We start from the raw sequence: 13,638 nt of genomic DNA on the forward strand, positions 1-13,638 counted from the left end.
AGCCTCAATACAAAATCGCGGTATTTCTCTGGAACGATCGCTGTTGTAACGCGACTAATGTGGAACCGGTATTCCCATCACTAGTTGTAAGATCATAATATAATCATGACAGTAATATAATTATTACTTAAAATTGCAGATATAAAATATTCATTTTTATTTATGTCAATTATTAAAAACTATCAATCCACACAAGGACAACGACATTTTCCTACCCTTTAAATGAGTAAAAGGAAAAATATATCTAACAAAAAATATAAATAATAGATAAGAATAAAACAACATATTAAAATTCGAAATATTAAATTTATTAATATAACAAGATTATCAGATTGAAAAATGGCAGTTATAAAGTAACTGTTATTACCACATCAGTGCTTTTTAAATCGTGGATTTTATAAAATACGTAGTAAGAAAATTGCAAAGTATTAAAATTCATTTCGGTTTTGCGTGTACCATGTAATATCGAAGGTCAATAAGGTCAAAGTTTTTCTTATAACATGCACTAGAAATTTGATGGAACTATTTGCTTCATAACTAAATCCTAACTGTGCCATGAAATCTTTAAAGATGTATTCTTTAATAATATTCAGTGACAAACAATATACAGGGTCTTAAATAAGTGTAAGAGCAAATAAAGTTCTTCAAGGCTGGTAGTTCTCGATAAAAGAAACATATTTTCTCTTTACCGTTTTTCAAAAAAGCCCAAAATAACTGAGTTATTTTACATTGAAAATTAAAAAAAATTGTATGTTTTTTTATTAGGAGTAATAATGACACTTTTTGATGCGAGGCTGTACGTTTGACTTGGATGATCGTTAGCAGGGGTGGATGGGCCATATGGGAAAACGGGAAAATTCCCGGTGGGCCGGTCCCGATCAGAGCTCAAAAAAAGATTGGATTAGCAAAAATTAAATGGTTAATCTTCTAACTAAAGTGATGTAAGATCCTTAGTGACCCCATAACTAACTAATCAATTTGCATCAGCATAAACACCAATTTGTAAAATAACTATTGTAAAATGTCTTTTTCTGGGACTCTTATAATTTTAATAACTTAATCATCAAATAATTGAATCATTTGTTGTTTGTTCGGTTTGAATTTTTTTATTATACAAATTTATATCATACAATTTATACACATTTTTCATTATAGTATAAGAGCTAGCAACGTTTTCGAGAAAGTATTTTAAGACGTCTGGCTCTTTGATGTATCTTTTATTATGCTCTCTGGAACAGCGTGCAGGCCGTCTGGCTGCCGATACACGTTGCGTTTACTATTGCGCATCCAAAGAAGATCCTCTATTTTTTACTTAGCGGGTTAAATTCTAGTATTGAATAAAAATCGAGTAAGTCTCCATTAGCTCGGCGCGTAGGGCTTTTGCCTATGAAGCGAAGGTCAGTGGTTCGATTCCGGCTGGGGTTGCAACTTTTTTATTTTTTTTTTCGTTTATATTCTGATAGTAAAGTATTAAATATTTGCTTTTTATCACCAGAACGGATAGCGTTTATGGGTTTATGATCCGTAGTGTATATAAGTAGAATTTGATACTTTCATTTGTTTTGAAGGATTATTGTGGTAATTAATTATTAGATAGGTTTAGGATGGTCTGGCTGCCGCGTCGGTAGGTGGCGTTCACTACTGCGCATCACTAAAGTCCCTAGATATATAAAGTACCGCAATTGGTTTGTTCAATGTTATTGGCGCCAAAATGGCGGATTTTTGTGGTATTTCTGGAAAAACTGTAGTGGTAGGACTGTTTAAATGTCACATTTGTCTGAATTTGTCATGTCAAATGTAGAGAAGCTGTCAATTTCAGGTTAAAAATATTTATGCACATATTTTAAAATAATTATAAAGCCACTAAAATGCTACAAATTTATTAGTTAATAATGTATAGGCGTCGATATCTTTAGTGAAGAAATGTGTATTACACGAAAAGGCCGCCATTTGATGTGTTTTCTAACATCGTCGATATTCAATACACGTTAGGTAGTGGATTGAATTTATTTATGCTCCAGTGAATATTTTACCCCTAGATTTGTGCATTTTCTACACATTAACATTAATCAATCTTGTTTAGAAAGTATTATTATTTTATTTAATTTAATTTAACCAGATAATTTTGTTTTTCATCGTTATCTTAACAAACTGAACTGAAAATAAACTTGTGTAGCTTTTAGATAACAATCTTTTAAAAAAAGTATTATTAAAATAATAAACAACAGCTGAAAAAAATATTTTGAAGAAAGACAGGCAGAAATTACCTTAATAAAGCATTAAAATGTTAATTTTTATATATTATGTTTAAATCTTTAAAATAAAATTATAAACGAGAAATCCCAAAAAAACGCACAAAAATGGGACACCCTGTACACATGTGATGTGCAGTAATGAACGCAACCTACCGGCGCGGCAGCCAGACCATCCTAAACCTGCCTAATAATTAATTACCACAATAATCCTTCAAAACAAATGAAAGTATCAAATTCTACTTATACCCACTACGGATCATAAACCCATAAGGGCCATCCGTTTTGGTGATAAAAAGCAAATATTTAATACTTTACTATCAGAATATAAACGAAAAAAAAAATAAAAAAGTTACACCCCCAGCCGGTATCGAACCACTGACCTTCGCGTCATAGGCGAAAGCTCTACGCGCCGAGCTAATGGAGACTTGCTCGATTTTTATTCAATACTAGAATTTAAAGCGCTAAGTAAAAAATAGAGGATCTTCTTTGAGGAAAACAGCCAGACGGGCCGCATGCTGTTCCAGAGAGCATAATAAAAGATATATCAAAGAGCCAGACGTCTTAAAATACTTGTTTTCCCGACGTTGCTAGCTCTCCTACTATTATAAGTGCAAATATCAAATATTTTCAGGGCTGGTAAATCTCAATAAAATAAACATAATATATTCTCTTTACCGAGTTTCAAATAAGTCCAATCGAATTATTAAAGTTTGGAAATTTAAAAAAATAGATTTATTTTAAAAAAAAAATTGAGCCACCTCAATTTTTCGGCATTTGCATCTCTTTTAGTGCCGTAATATCAGAGATTAAGAAATTATACCGTGGGAAAATTTGCGGTGAACAGGAAGTCCTAAAAAGTTTTCTAAAATATACAGGAAAACTTAAAAGAAAATGCTCGATTTTTAACATCTTTTTTTTGCAAAAAAAACTCATAGACGTGTTCCTGGGGTCGAAATATACCACCCCTGAAAATATTTGCACTAATTTCACTCAAGACTCACCCTGTATAGTTTTACCCACTATTCTTTTATTAATAAGTACCTAATAAATATGACTGACTGGCAGTAGAAAAAAGAATGAATAGCATTACGTAAATTTAAATAGTCTCGATCTAAATGTATACTAAGAATACGGTAGCGTAGATTGACAACTGGGGGAATCGGCATCGGTGCAATATTTTTCGAGCTCCGCTTTGTAAAAAGGTAGACGAATTTGCCGCGAACTCTGCGGTTGGCGGAGAAAACACATCTATGCTTGGTTTGAATTGGGGACGGACTAAAAGCCAAATCTGAGAAATAAAAGCCAAGTCTAAATTGTTGTTTAAAATGTTGCTAAAATGAATTTGCTAAAAATTACTGACACAGCAGAAAAGAGTTAAATAAGGTTTAAACTAGATTAGATAATAAAATATTAATATGTCTCGAAAATCCAAATATTCTTATTATGGACTGTAACATACCATTGCATCAGAACCATTTATATCCACTGCCTAGGTATTGCCTAGGTTTTTTTGTTTGAGTCATGGAATTATCATAAAAGATGCCAAGTGTAGTATAGAGGAAACATTTCGTGATAAGAACTATATAATAAACAAAAAAATGCTGCAGTTTTAATGACGCGACCGCGGTTCATTCAGTTAAAAACACGACGAGGCTGCTGCTGTAGCACAAAAGAGAGCATTTCTTTCTACAATGTGTAAGAAAGTATATACCCGAAAAGCTAAAAGTAATGTTGAGAGGATTGGTAATGAGAGGGTCAGGGTCAGCTGAACTGAATGAATCAGAAAGTCTTTAAGTTTCTCAAAATCGTGACTCAAAATCGTAGCCTATTCAAGATCAAATTACCGTTATCGATAATGGAAATAAAGCAGTAGAACCCTGTAAAACTGAGCCATTTTGTAGTACAAATTCAGATGTCTGACCCAATATTGGTCTTTACGAAAATTTTGATCAAGACAATTTAATTTTTTTTTAAAAACCGAAGGGAAAAGAGCTTTTTCGCACGAGCGAAAAAACGCCCTTACTTATATATTAATAAATAAAATATGTTTCTTCGTTATGGTCGTTTTGTTTTTGTGGATTTGGACCGGTTGTCTGTTTTTCCCGGGCCGGTTTCCACTTCCCCATCCACCCCTGATCGTTAGTAAATCTGAAGAGTTACTGAACCTTTATCAATAGGGTAGTTCCAAAGACACTTCTTCATATTTTCTAGTAAACCGTTCATTTTTTTTTCTTTAATAGAAGGTATCTTGATATATCTATGAAGATTAAGACCACGGAGCAAATATGATGCATTGTGGGACTTTGGTAAGCCGCATTTGACTTTGCTTCCAGATTGAACACCTAACGTTTATTCTACCTAACTTAATCTAAATTTTGCCCAACAAAGCTTGGAAAAACTTTGGAGCATTATTAGAATACATACATACTGCCATTACTCGCTGAAGAGTGTTTGACACGCATCATAAGATGGACATTTTAGATATTCCTTTAGCTAATTTACGTGAAATATACATCAGCAAGATGGGTTTCCCCCTCACAGCTTTGAAAATATTAGAATTTTGTTAAATTATTATTTCTCAAATCAATGAATTGGTACCAATGGACACATATGATGGCTTCCCTAATTCCCAGATTTGTCCGTTCTCGAATTCTGATTTTGTGGATTTTAGAAATATGAAATATATCGTGGCAATCGACATTCGGAATTTTGGAGTTGCGCTATTGCACCATACATACCGCCATTACTCGCTGACGAGTATTTGACACGCATCAGAAGATGGTCACGCAAGGCGTTTTCTTTCGTGAGCTTTTCTGTGACTGAAAAGCCCGATACGTGACCCGATACGTGTGTTATCTGTCTACCGCACTCCGGAAATTCAAAAATCTCATTGTTTTGTTACCTCTTTAGTTTTTCGTTGTCGCTGTTAACTACTAAGTACAATTCTTCTCCATTGTGAGCTGTATTGTGAGTTCTATTGTGAGCTGCTTCTTCCCATTCATTCGGCATGTTAATCCCCTTTATGTTTTCGTGGAAAATGTCCTTGTACCTTTTGAGTTGTCCATCCGGCCTCTTCTTACCATCTACAAGCTCACCGTAAAGCAGATATTTTGGTATACGGTTTTCTTGCATTCTGCATACGTGACCAGCCCATTTTAAGCGGGATTTTGTAACCATGGCTTCAATACTCTCGCAATTAGCTTTTTCAAGGACCGATACGTTTGAGACATGATGGAACCATTTGATTCTTAAGAGTTGTCTAAGGTGTTTCTGTTGCAACTTGTTTAACACGTTCCTGTGTCGGCGGTACGGTACCCAGGTTTCGCTACCATATAACATGGAGGGGATTATAATTGCTCGGTACACTGCAAGTTTCGTTTATGTGCTCAAGTTATGATTGTAGAAAACCCTGTCTTTTAATTTCCCGAATGCTCTGGAGGAGCTGTTAATCCTGTGCTGAATTTCAGAGTCGATATTGGAGTTTTCCGAAATCAAACTGCCGCATGCCGAGGTAATTGAATTCGCTACATATTCCAATAGTTCTTCTCCGATTTTTATAGCACTGTTGTGATCTTCCGGAGGAGTGCATATAATTTTAGTCTTGTCGATGTTTAGCTTAAGGCCCAAAGCCTCATATGCCCAGGTATATGTGTTCAACATTTCTTGTAATTGCTGTAATGTTTTTGCAATTAGAGCGCAATCAGCAGGGTATTGAAGTTCTGTGATGAATTTTGTACGTTTATGTTTTTGTCCTGAGTCTTTTTATGTTGAACAGACCGCCGACGTCTATCTGTATTGTTAGTATATGTAATTACATATAAGTCAATCAATAAGAACAAGTATAAATAAAAATCAATATATTTAACAATACAGTTATTGTATATACAATTGTATATATACAGTTATTGTATATATAATTGTATATACAATAACTGTATTGTTAAATATATTGATTTTTATTTATAGTTGTTCTTATTGATTGACTTTAATTGGTTTTACTTTAATCTAAATAAACTTCTTTTGGAGTTACAATCCATAAATAAAAAATAATGTTTTTGTTTAGATAGCCTTTAATATGTAGGTTTTGATGAAGAAAAAACTTGTTATTCTTTATTCTTCATTCGAGGTTTTCTACTCTAAGAATAGATTTTGTAATTAAAATGATTGATTTTCGATATCCTAATAGAACAAGTTAATATTAAGACGATTTTTAATAAAATATTTACAGATCGATATGTGGTTACAGCTAACTGGTTACTGTATTTAAAGTTTGTTTTCAGTTTCATTTTAATTATATTGATTTTACTTTTGCAACTATTCAGGGCGAGTCTTAAATAAGTGCAAATATTTTTAGGGCTGGTAGGTCTCGGTAAAAGAAAGAAAGTTTTTCTTTGATGTTTTTCAAATAAGTCCAAAAGAACCGAGATACATATTTTTCTTTCAAAATAAAAAAAAATGATTTTTCGCTTAATTTTGAGAACCACTGGATCTTCTCTGGGTTTTCTTCCTTGTAAATTTAACTCGAAATTTAATCTACTGTGTTGCTATATTATGAAGATATTAGGTTTTTTAATTAAAAATTAAAACAAGTTCCAAAAAATTTCAAATTTTCAAAAAAAAATCGCCAAAAAAACCTCATAGACGTGTTTCTGGGGTCGAAATTTATTTATGGAATATTTTTTATGAATTTATTGAATTATATTTTTATATTTAAAGCGGCGGTCCTACAGCTTCTGCCGCATCCCGCATTTCGACCTCCATATTGCTCGATTTTGCCATTCTTCCTGATGAATAGCTCTGTCTCTCATATACTGGTCTACTCCATCTAACCGCGTAGTTGTAGGTCTTCCTCTTTTCCTTCTGCTTTGGGGACGATACTCCATTGCCCTTTTTGGCCATCTTTCCCCTCCCATTCTTTTTACGTGCCCATACCATAGTAGCTGTCTCGATTCGATGTTGTCGGTGCTGGTATATATTCGCCTTGTTCTTTGCCTGATCTCCTCATTTCTAATGTGTTCCATCCTTGATATGCGACATGCTCTTCTGAGAAAGTCCATCTCCACTGACTCGACCATTCTTCGTTCCATCCTTGATATGCGACATGCTCTTCTGAGAAAGTCCATCTCCACTGACTCGACCATCCTTCTTTCTTTTGCTGTAAATTGCCAGCATTCGGCACCGTATGTTAAAATTGGCTCTACGGTTGCTTTGTAAATCCTTATCTTTGTTTGGATGGATGTTTTATTTGACCACAGGAGAGGGTTTAAAAGACCGATTACTTTCTTACTTTGTTGAACTCTACTATGTATATCTTTCTTGGAGTTCCTTTTTTCAGATATAATACTTCCTAGATATTTATATTCGCTACACCTTTTAATTTCATGTATGTGTAGTTCAGGATCTTCAGTTTGTTCTTCTCCTACTTTCAGGTATTCGGTTTTTGTGAGGTTGATATTGAGTCCCCATCTGTCGTATTCTTCCTCAAGTTTCCTGAACATATAGTCGGCATCCTCCTCACAACCTGCAACAATAACTTGGTCGTCTGCAAAGAACAAGGTCGATAGGCAGTGGTTGTCAATCTCTATTCCCATAGCTCTACTCTTCCTTCTCCAGTTTAGGAACTTCCCCTGTCTAATCATACTTTTTGGATTTTTGTACATATTCCAGATTGCATTGATATATGTTTTTCTCACATTTGCTTCAACCAATATTTCAAATAATTTCTTCAAAGGCACCATGTCATAGGCTTTCTCTAAATCTATAAATACCAGATGCCTGTCCAAATTTCGAGCTCTCCTTTTTTCAATTATTTGTTGTAACACAAATATGTTGTCTGTACAAGAACGGGCAGCGCGGAAACTTTATTGAATTATATTACCCCTAAATATATTTACACTTCTTCATTAAATAATGTGCATTCAAAAATGCAATTAAAATCATTCAAATCAAATTTCATCTCATACACTAGAGAATGTAACAAATAATTAAAAATACAAAACTCTCCATCTCCAACACATGTTTATATTAAATTTTTACTATATGTTTGACAGCCAATAAAGTAGGTCACTTAATTCCCGTGACCAAGAACAGGTGGTATATGTGTTTAAAATGCAACAGTCGTTCAGGTTCAGTTAATGATAACTATTTTGTTTTACTCGATAATTCAAGTGTATTGGATATGACAGAATAGTATGTCTAATAGTATATTAAATAACACTAATTTAAACAAACGACTATAGAAAATGTATTAAAGCACATAATATACCAATTATAGTCTAGTAATTTTCAACTTTTAACAAAATAGATTTTTCTTAAAACCTGAAATTTCGGGCATCGTTTCACATAACAACTATACAGGGTGGTCCGAACTGTATTCCGGAAACTTCGGCAGCATATTCTACAGATAAAAATAGGTAAAAAAGTTCGTATAAATGTATGTCCTAAAAGGCTTAGTTTCTGAGATTAGGTTGTAGAAGTAACGTCAATATTTTGATGAAAATTTGTGCCTGGGAGTTTTGTGACATGAGAAATTTGATTTTGATGTCAATATGACTCCTATTTGTAGAGGACGCTACCTATATATTTTTTAACACGTTAGAAGAGAAATAACTTTTCGTTCATACCTATATAAAACTGTTTTTTTACGTAAAAAAGGTCTCTTGGTGGAAATCGCTACAAATGATGGTTCTCGAGATATTAGGAATCGAAATTATCAATACCTGTCATCATTGACATAAATTAAACATGTTGACTAAATAGTTATTAGACTGAAATCATAAATTTGAAATGTTTTCTTGCAAAAAGTACAACAGAAACAGTTTTATCATCATTTCTCAAAAAAATATGATTAATTTAAAAAAATAAAAAGTTTCCAAATCTATCATTTCAGTCAAATAACTATCTACTCAACATGTTTATTTTTTGTCAATAATGACATTCGGTTGTCAATAATTTTGTCAATAATGATCGTAGCAATTTTTACCAAGAAATATTTTTTACGTAAAAAATCACGGAAATGTATATTTTTTCACTCAGTAATTTTATACAGGTACGGACAAAAAGTTTTTACTCTTCAAAAGAGTTAAAATACATGTAGGTGGCGCCCTCTACAAATAGGAGTCATATTGACATCAAAATCAAATTTATCATGTCAAAAAACTCCCAGGCACCAATTTTCATCCAAATATAGAGGTTACTTCAGAAATTATTTGGAAAATATCGAAATAAAAATGAAACTTCAACACCCTGTATCTCCGAAACTCATTTCAGTCATTTTAGGACATACATTTATACGAACTTTTTTACTTATTTTTTTCTGCAAAATATGATGCCGAAGTTTACGGAATACAGTTCGGACCACCCTGTATACTTAAATAGTTGCTGGAAATATTACAAAAATATGTGCTTTTAGGTGCTGAAATGAGTGGTCTTGGTCTTGGTGCGCTTTTGAATTCGACACTCCTCCTTTTTTTTTAAGTTTAAAGGCCCGCCAGTATAAAGAATTCTGATGATTTGACTTAAGTTCTTAATGTGCAATAAATAAATTTTATTTTACCGCAAAAATCCTGATTCTTAACGGTTTGTTAATTATTTTTTTTTGCTCACAAACAGATTGAATTTGAATTTGATAGATACTTATAGATTAAAGGCGCGTCGATATTAAGAATTTCTCCTTAAAGATCATTAAAATTATAAAGAATTTATATGTTTCAAAAATGTCCATGATAATATTTTGCCATTATTCAGTACATATTTTTTAAAAATTTCTTTTTATTGCAGGGATGCACAATCCAAAGTGTCCCAAATCATCAACGCAATGGGCGAGGCGTCCGCTCATGCACAAAGCCTGACAAAACCCATCACAACCTCTGACAGACTAAGGAATTCGGAACACAAATTGTATCTTCTGATCGATCAAACTGCCAACAAGTAAGTATCATATTTTATATTTTTGCATCATATATATCAAATATATAATCAAATGATAAAAAAAACAGAGATATGTAAAAATAAGTACCGCTTCATCGTCGATCACCGCGAAGTTTAGTGACATTAAGTATGCTGAGTCTATTGTTCACTCTATGTTGACTCTAGTCTATTTGGAAGGGTGAACGTCTAAAAAACTCATGTACCGCTGAATCACGCCTATTAGTGTTTGGATATATTGCATCCTACTCATAGTGCATTGAGGGATTTTGATAGCATGTTTGAAAATTTGTCCTCTCTGCGAAAACACACCACACTCTTAAAATTATCAATTATTCTGTGATTAGACAGTTACTTGTTTTAGTTGTGATTTATGTTCTATAGTATATTGTGTTGTTTGAGAAATTACAGAAGTGATATAACATACACATCTACAAATAATCATCAGCATCATCATTTAGCTTATTCCGTCCACTGCTGAACAAAAGCCTCCCTTAACTCTAGCAATCCCTTTCTATCTTGTGTTACTTGAATTCAATTTCCGGCCACTCTTTTTATATCATCTTTCCATCGAATAGGAGGTCGTCCTCTGCTTCTATCAGTATTGGTCCTCATTCCACAAGTCTCTTTGTTTACTGTCCATCTGTCATCCTAGCCACATGTCCTGCCCAGTTCCATTTAAGATGCAAGATAAATATCACTACATATCTTACTCGATTACTTGTTCGATTTCGTATAGTATGATTTGGTATTTTATCCCTCCCTATATCCTCCTTAAGTGTAACTCTAACATGGATCCTTCCATTTTCCGTTGCATGACATGTATTCGATTTGTTCTTTTTTGCCAAGTCTCAGCTTCATAATTGAGAACAGGCAAGACACACTGGTTAAAGACCTTTCTTTTTAAGCATATTGGAAGACCCGATCTCAGTATATGATCCACGACAAACCTTTTCTTCGTTGGATTTTGTGTGTACGATTATTATCCATTCTAATACCGATCTCATGTCCTAAGTAATTGTTTATTACGCTGTTGTTCCAAAAGTAATATAAATCGTTAAGTTCTAAAAGTAATATTTTATATACCGGGTGCGTCCCAAAAGTGGCTCACCCCTATAACTTTTTTATTTTTTTAGATAAAAAAAACAGATTTGGTATGTTAGGCATATATTATATTATATATTATATGACATAAATGATTGATTAACGTATTCAATTGTTTTTAGTCACTTCCTGTTTCACCGGAAATTACTACAACTTCTGATTTTTAAATGGCACCCTCGGTATTTTTTACTTTATTCGATAGAAACTGGCATATGGCACTCTGAATAGAATGACATATCGTATTATGTCAACTTTTGACATTTTCTCATATGGTTTATTTGAAATTGTAACATGCCGTTCATAACGATAATTTGACTCGAAATGCCAAGTGTATGGTACCAAATTATTCGTAAAAAATGCTTTTTCCAAATATGCTAATGAGCCACCCTCGTTTCATTTGAAAAAAATAGATATATTTATGAAAAATACGATTTGAGCATCTTTTAACCGGCCAGGACAAGACACGAAAAGCATTAGACGATCAAATCTATTTTTCCAAGGCTCATTGAATAAAACTTAGTGTTTTTAACACAACCATGGCACTCTAGATTGAAATTTAAAATACAATTTTTTTTAAAGCGAAAATGTCAAAAGTTGACATTTTGTATCAAATTAAGTAAAAAAAACACCGAGGTTACCATTTAAAAATCAAAAGTTGTAGTTATTTCCGGTGAGACAGGAAGTGACTAAAAACATATGAATACCGCCAATCAATCCCAATTTACGTCATAATATACTAACATACCAAATCTCGTTTTTTTATCTGATAAAATAAAAAAGTTATAGGTGTGAGCCACTTTTGAGACGCGCCCGGTATAATATAGTATTTAGTAAAATTCTAAAAGTAATATTTAAAGTACCACCCAGTACTAGGTTCATCTACAAATGCCTGGGTAATATGTTAAATATAAATTCGATTATAGAGGTATAAGGTAAAACTGAAGAACTGTTAGCAATTTGCATAAATATAAAGATGTGTATCACTTTTATTCATATTTGCGCAAAATAAACGAATAAAGAAAGTGTAGGCAGGTAGATACATATTATTTCTACAAACTATCGTAGCACGCGAAAGCTAATAATTACTTTTACTGTTATTAACATACATACTGACATAATTTCGTGAGAAGCGCCAGTAACCATTTCCCATTTTAATCTAGTTTAATAGCTGAAACAGTTGTTACCATACGGGCTCATTCATTTATCTCCAGTTTGCGTTATTTTTATGGTTTGTTGTCTACCAGCTTTGACCTTAATTTGGTGTAGACAATGATAGTACTTAATAAAAAAGAATAAAATATATTACTAAAGTATATAAATACAAACAGTATCGTAAAAAAACTGTTATAAATAGAAAATAATGGCTATCGCTTTGTGAAGAATTCCTTTCTGTAAAACTGCTGGATGTTTTGTCTTCGAACAGAAAATTGAAAATGAAAATATACACACAAGTCACAAAAAAAACACCTATATTTATAAGATATTATTAATAATTCTTAGTGTACAGGGTGGGTCAAATTCGACGCTTTTAAATGGAAACACCCTTTTCTATAGGAGATAGACGAAAACTAATATTGGTGTCTGGAGCTCAATTTTCATCAAATATATGATGGTGAAAATCGCACAACAATATCTGTTACCGTTTTGGAGTTACGGGGTGTTTTTCAAAAATGTTCATTTTTAACAAATCGCTGTAACTTTTTTTCTATGGAAAATTTTGTATATCTATGAAAACATTTCCAAAGCACCTTTTTACGTAGAATTTAATGGTTTAAGTGTAATTTTTTTAAAATTAATAATTTAAGAGTTATCAACAGAAAAATTGATTTTTTATTTGGGACACCCCTATATTTTTAATTAACTGAAAACAATTTAAAATTACCTTTCCAAAAATATAGCACACTTGATATTTTGTTATAATCCCCTTCGAAATACAGAATTTTTAAAAGTTCGCCAGTTTTAACTAGTAGGCTTTGGACCCCTTATTGATGATATGCCCTTAATGGAACTCGAAAACATATTTTTCCAGGAAGACGACGCACCGCCTCTGAACGCTGAAGTTATCAGCAAATTTTTGCAGCCAATTTCAAGAATAATTGAATAGCTAATCAAGATCCCAGCCGTTGGCCATCGAGGCCGCCTGACTTAGTGCCCATGGATCTAATCCTATGGATATATTTGCGGAAGAATAAAGGTTCCTTATTCTTCCGTATAATCTAGACAAGAATTAGAAATACTTAGCAGTTATGAGAGGGTATCTTTCACCCCCAATGATTTAATGAATTCCGCGAGAAATGTTCAAAAACTGCCCCGTCTGTCCATAACAGAAGGCGGTCGATATGTCGAACACCTG

The 13,638-nt window shown here is 33.0% G+C and overlaps 1 protein-coding gene across 1 annotated transcript in view; it reads left to right on the forward strand.

Moving 5' to 3' along the window:
* The window catches only part of LOC115885965 (alpha-tubulin N-acetyltransferase-like), a 73,416-nt gene that overhangs the window by 36,427 nt on the left and 23,351 nt on the right, over positions 1-13,638 (forward strand). The window contains exon 2 of the mRNA XM_030904999.1: positions 10,035-10,184. Coding sequence (XP_030760859.1) covers positions 10,035-10,184 — 150 coding nt within the window. The remainder of the gene's footprint in view (positions 1-10,034; positions 10,185-13,638) is intronic.

The sequence above is a fragment of the Sitophilus oryzae genome, unplaced genomic scaffold (genome assembly GCF_002938485.1).
Source record: "Sitophilus oryzae breed Bouriz unplaced genomic scaffold, Soryzae_2.0 scaffold_465_pilon_pilon, whole genome shotgun sequence".
NCBI lineage: Eukaryota > Metazoa > Arthropoda > Insecta > Coleoptera > Curculionidae > Sitophilus > Sitophilus oryzae.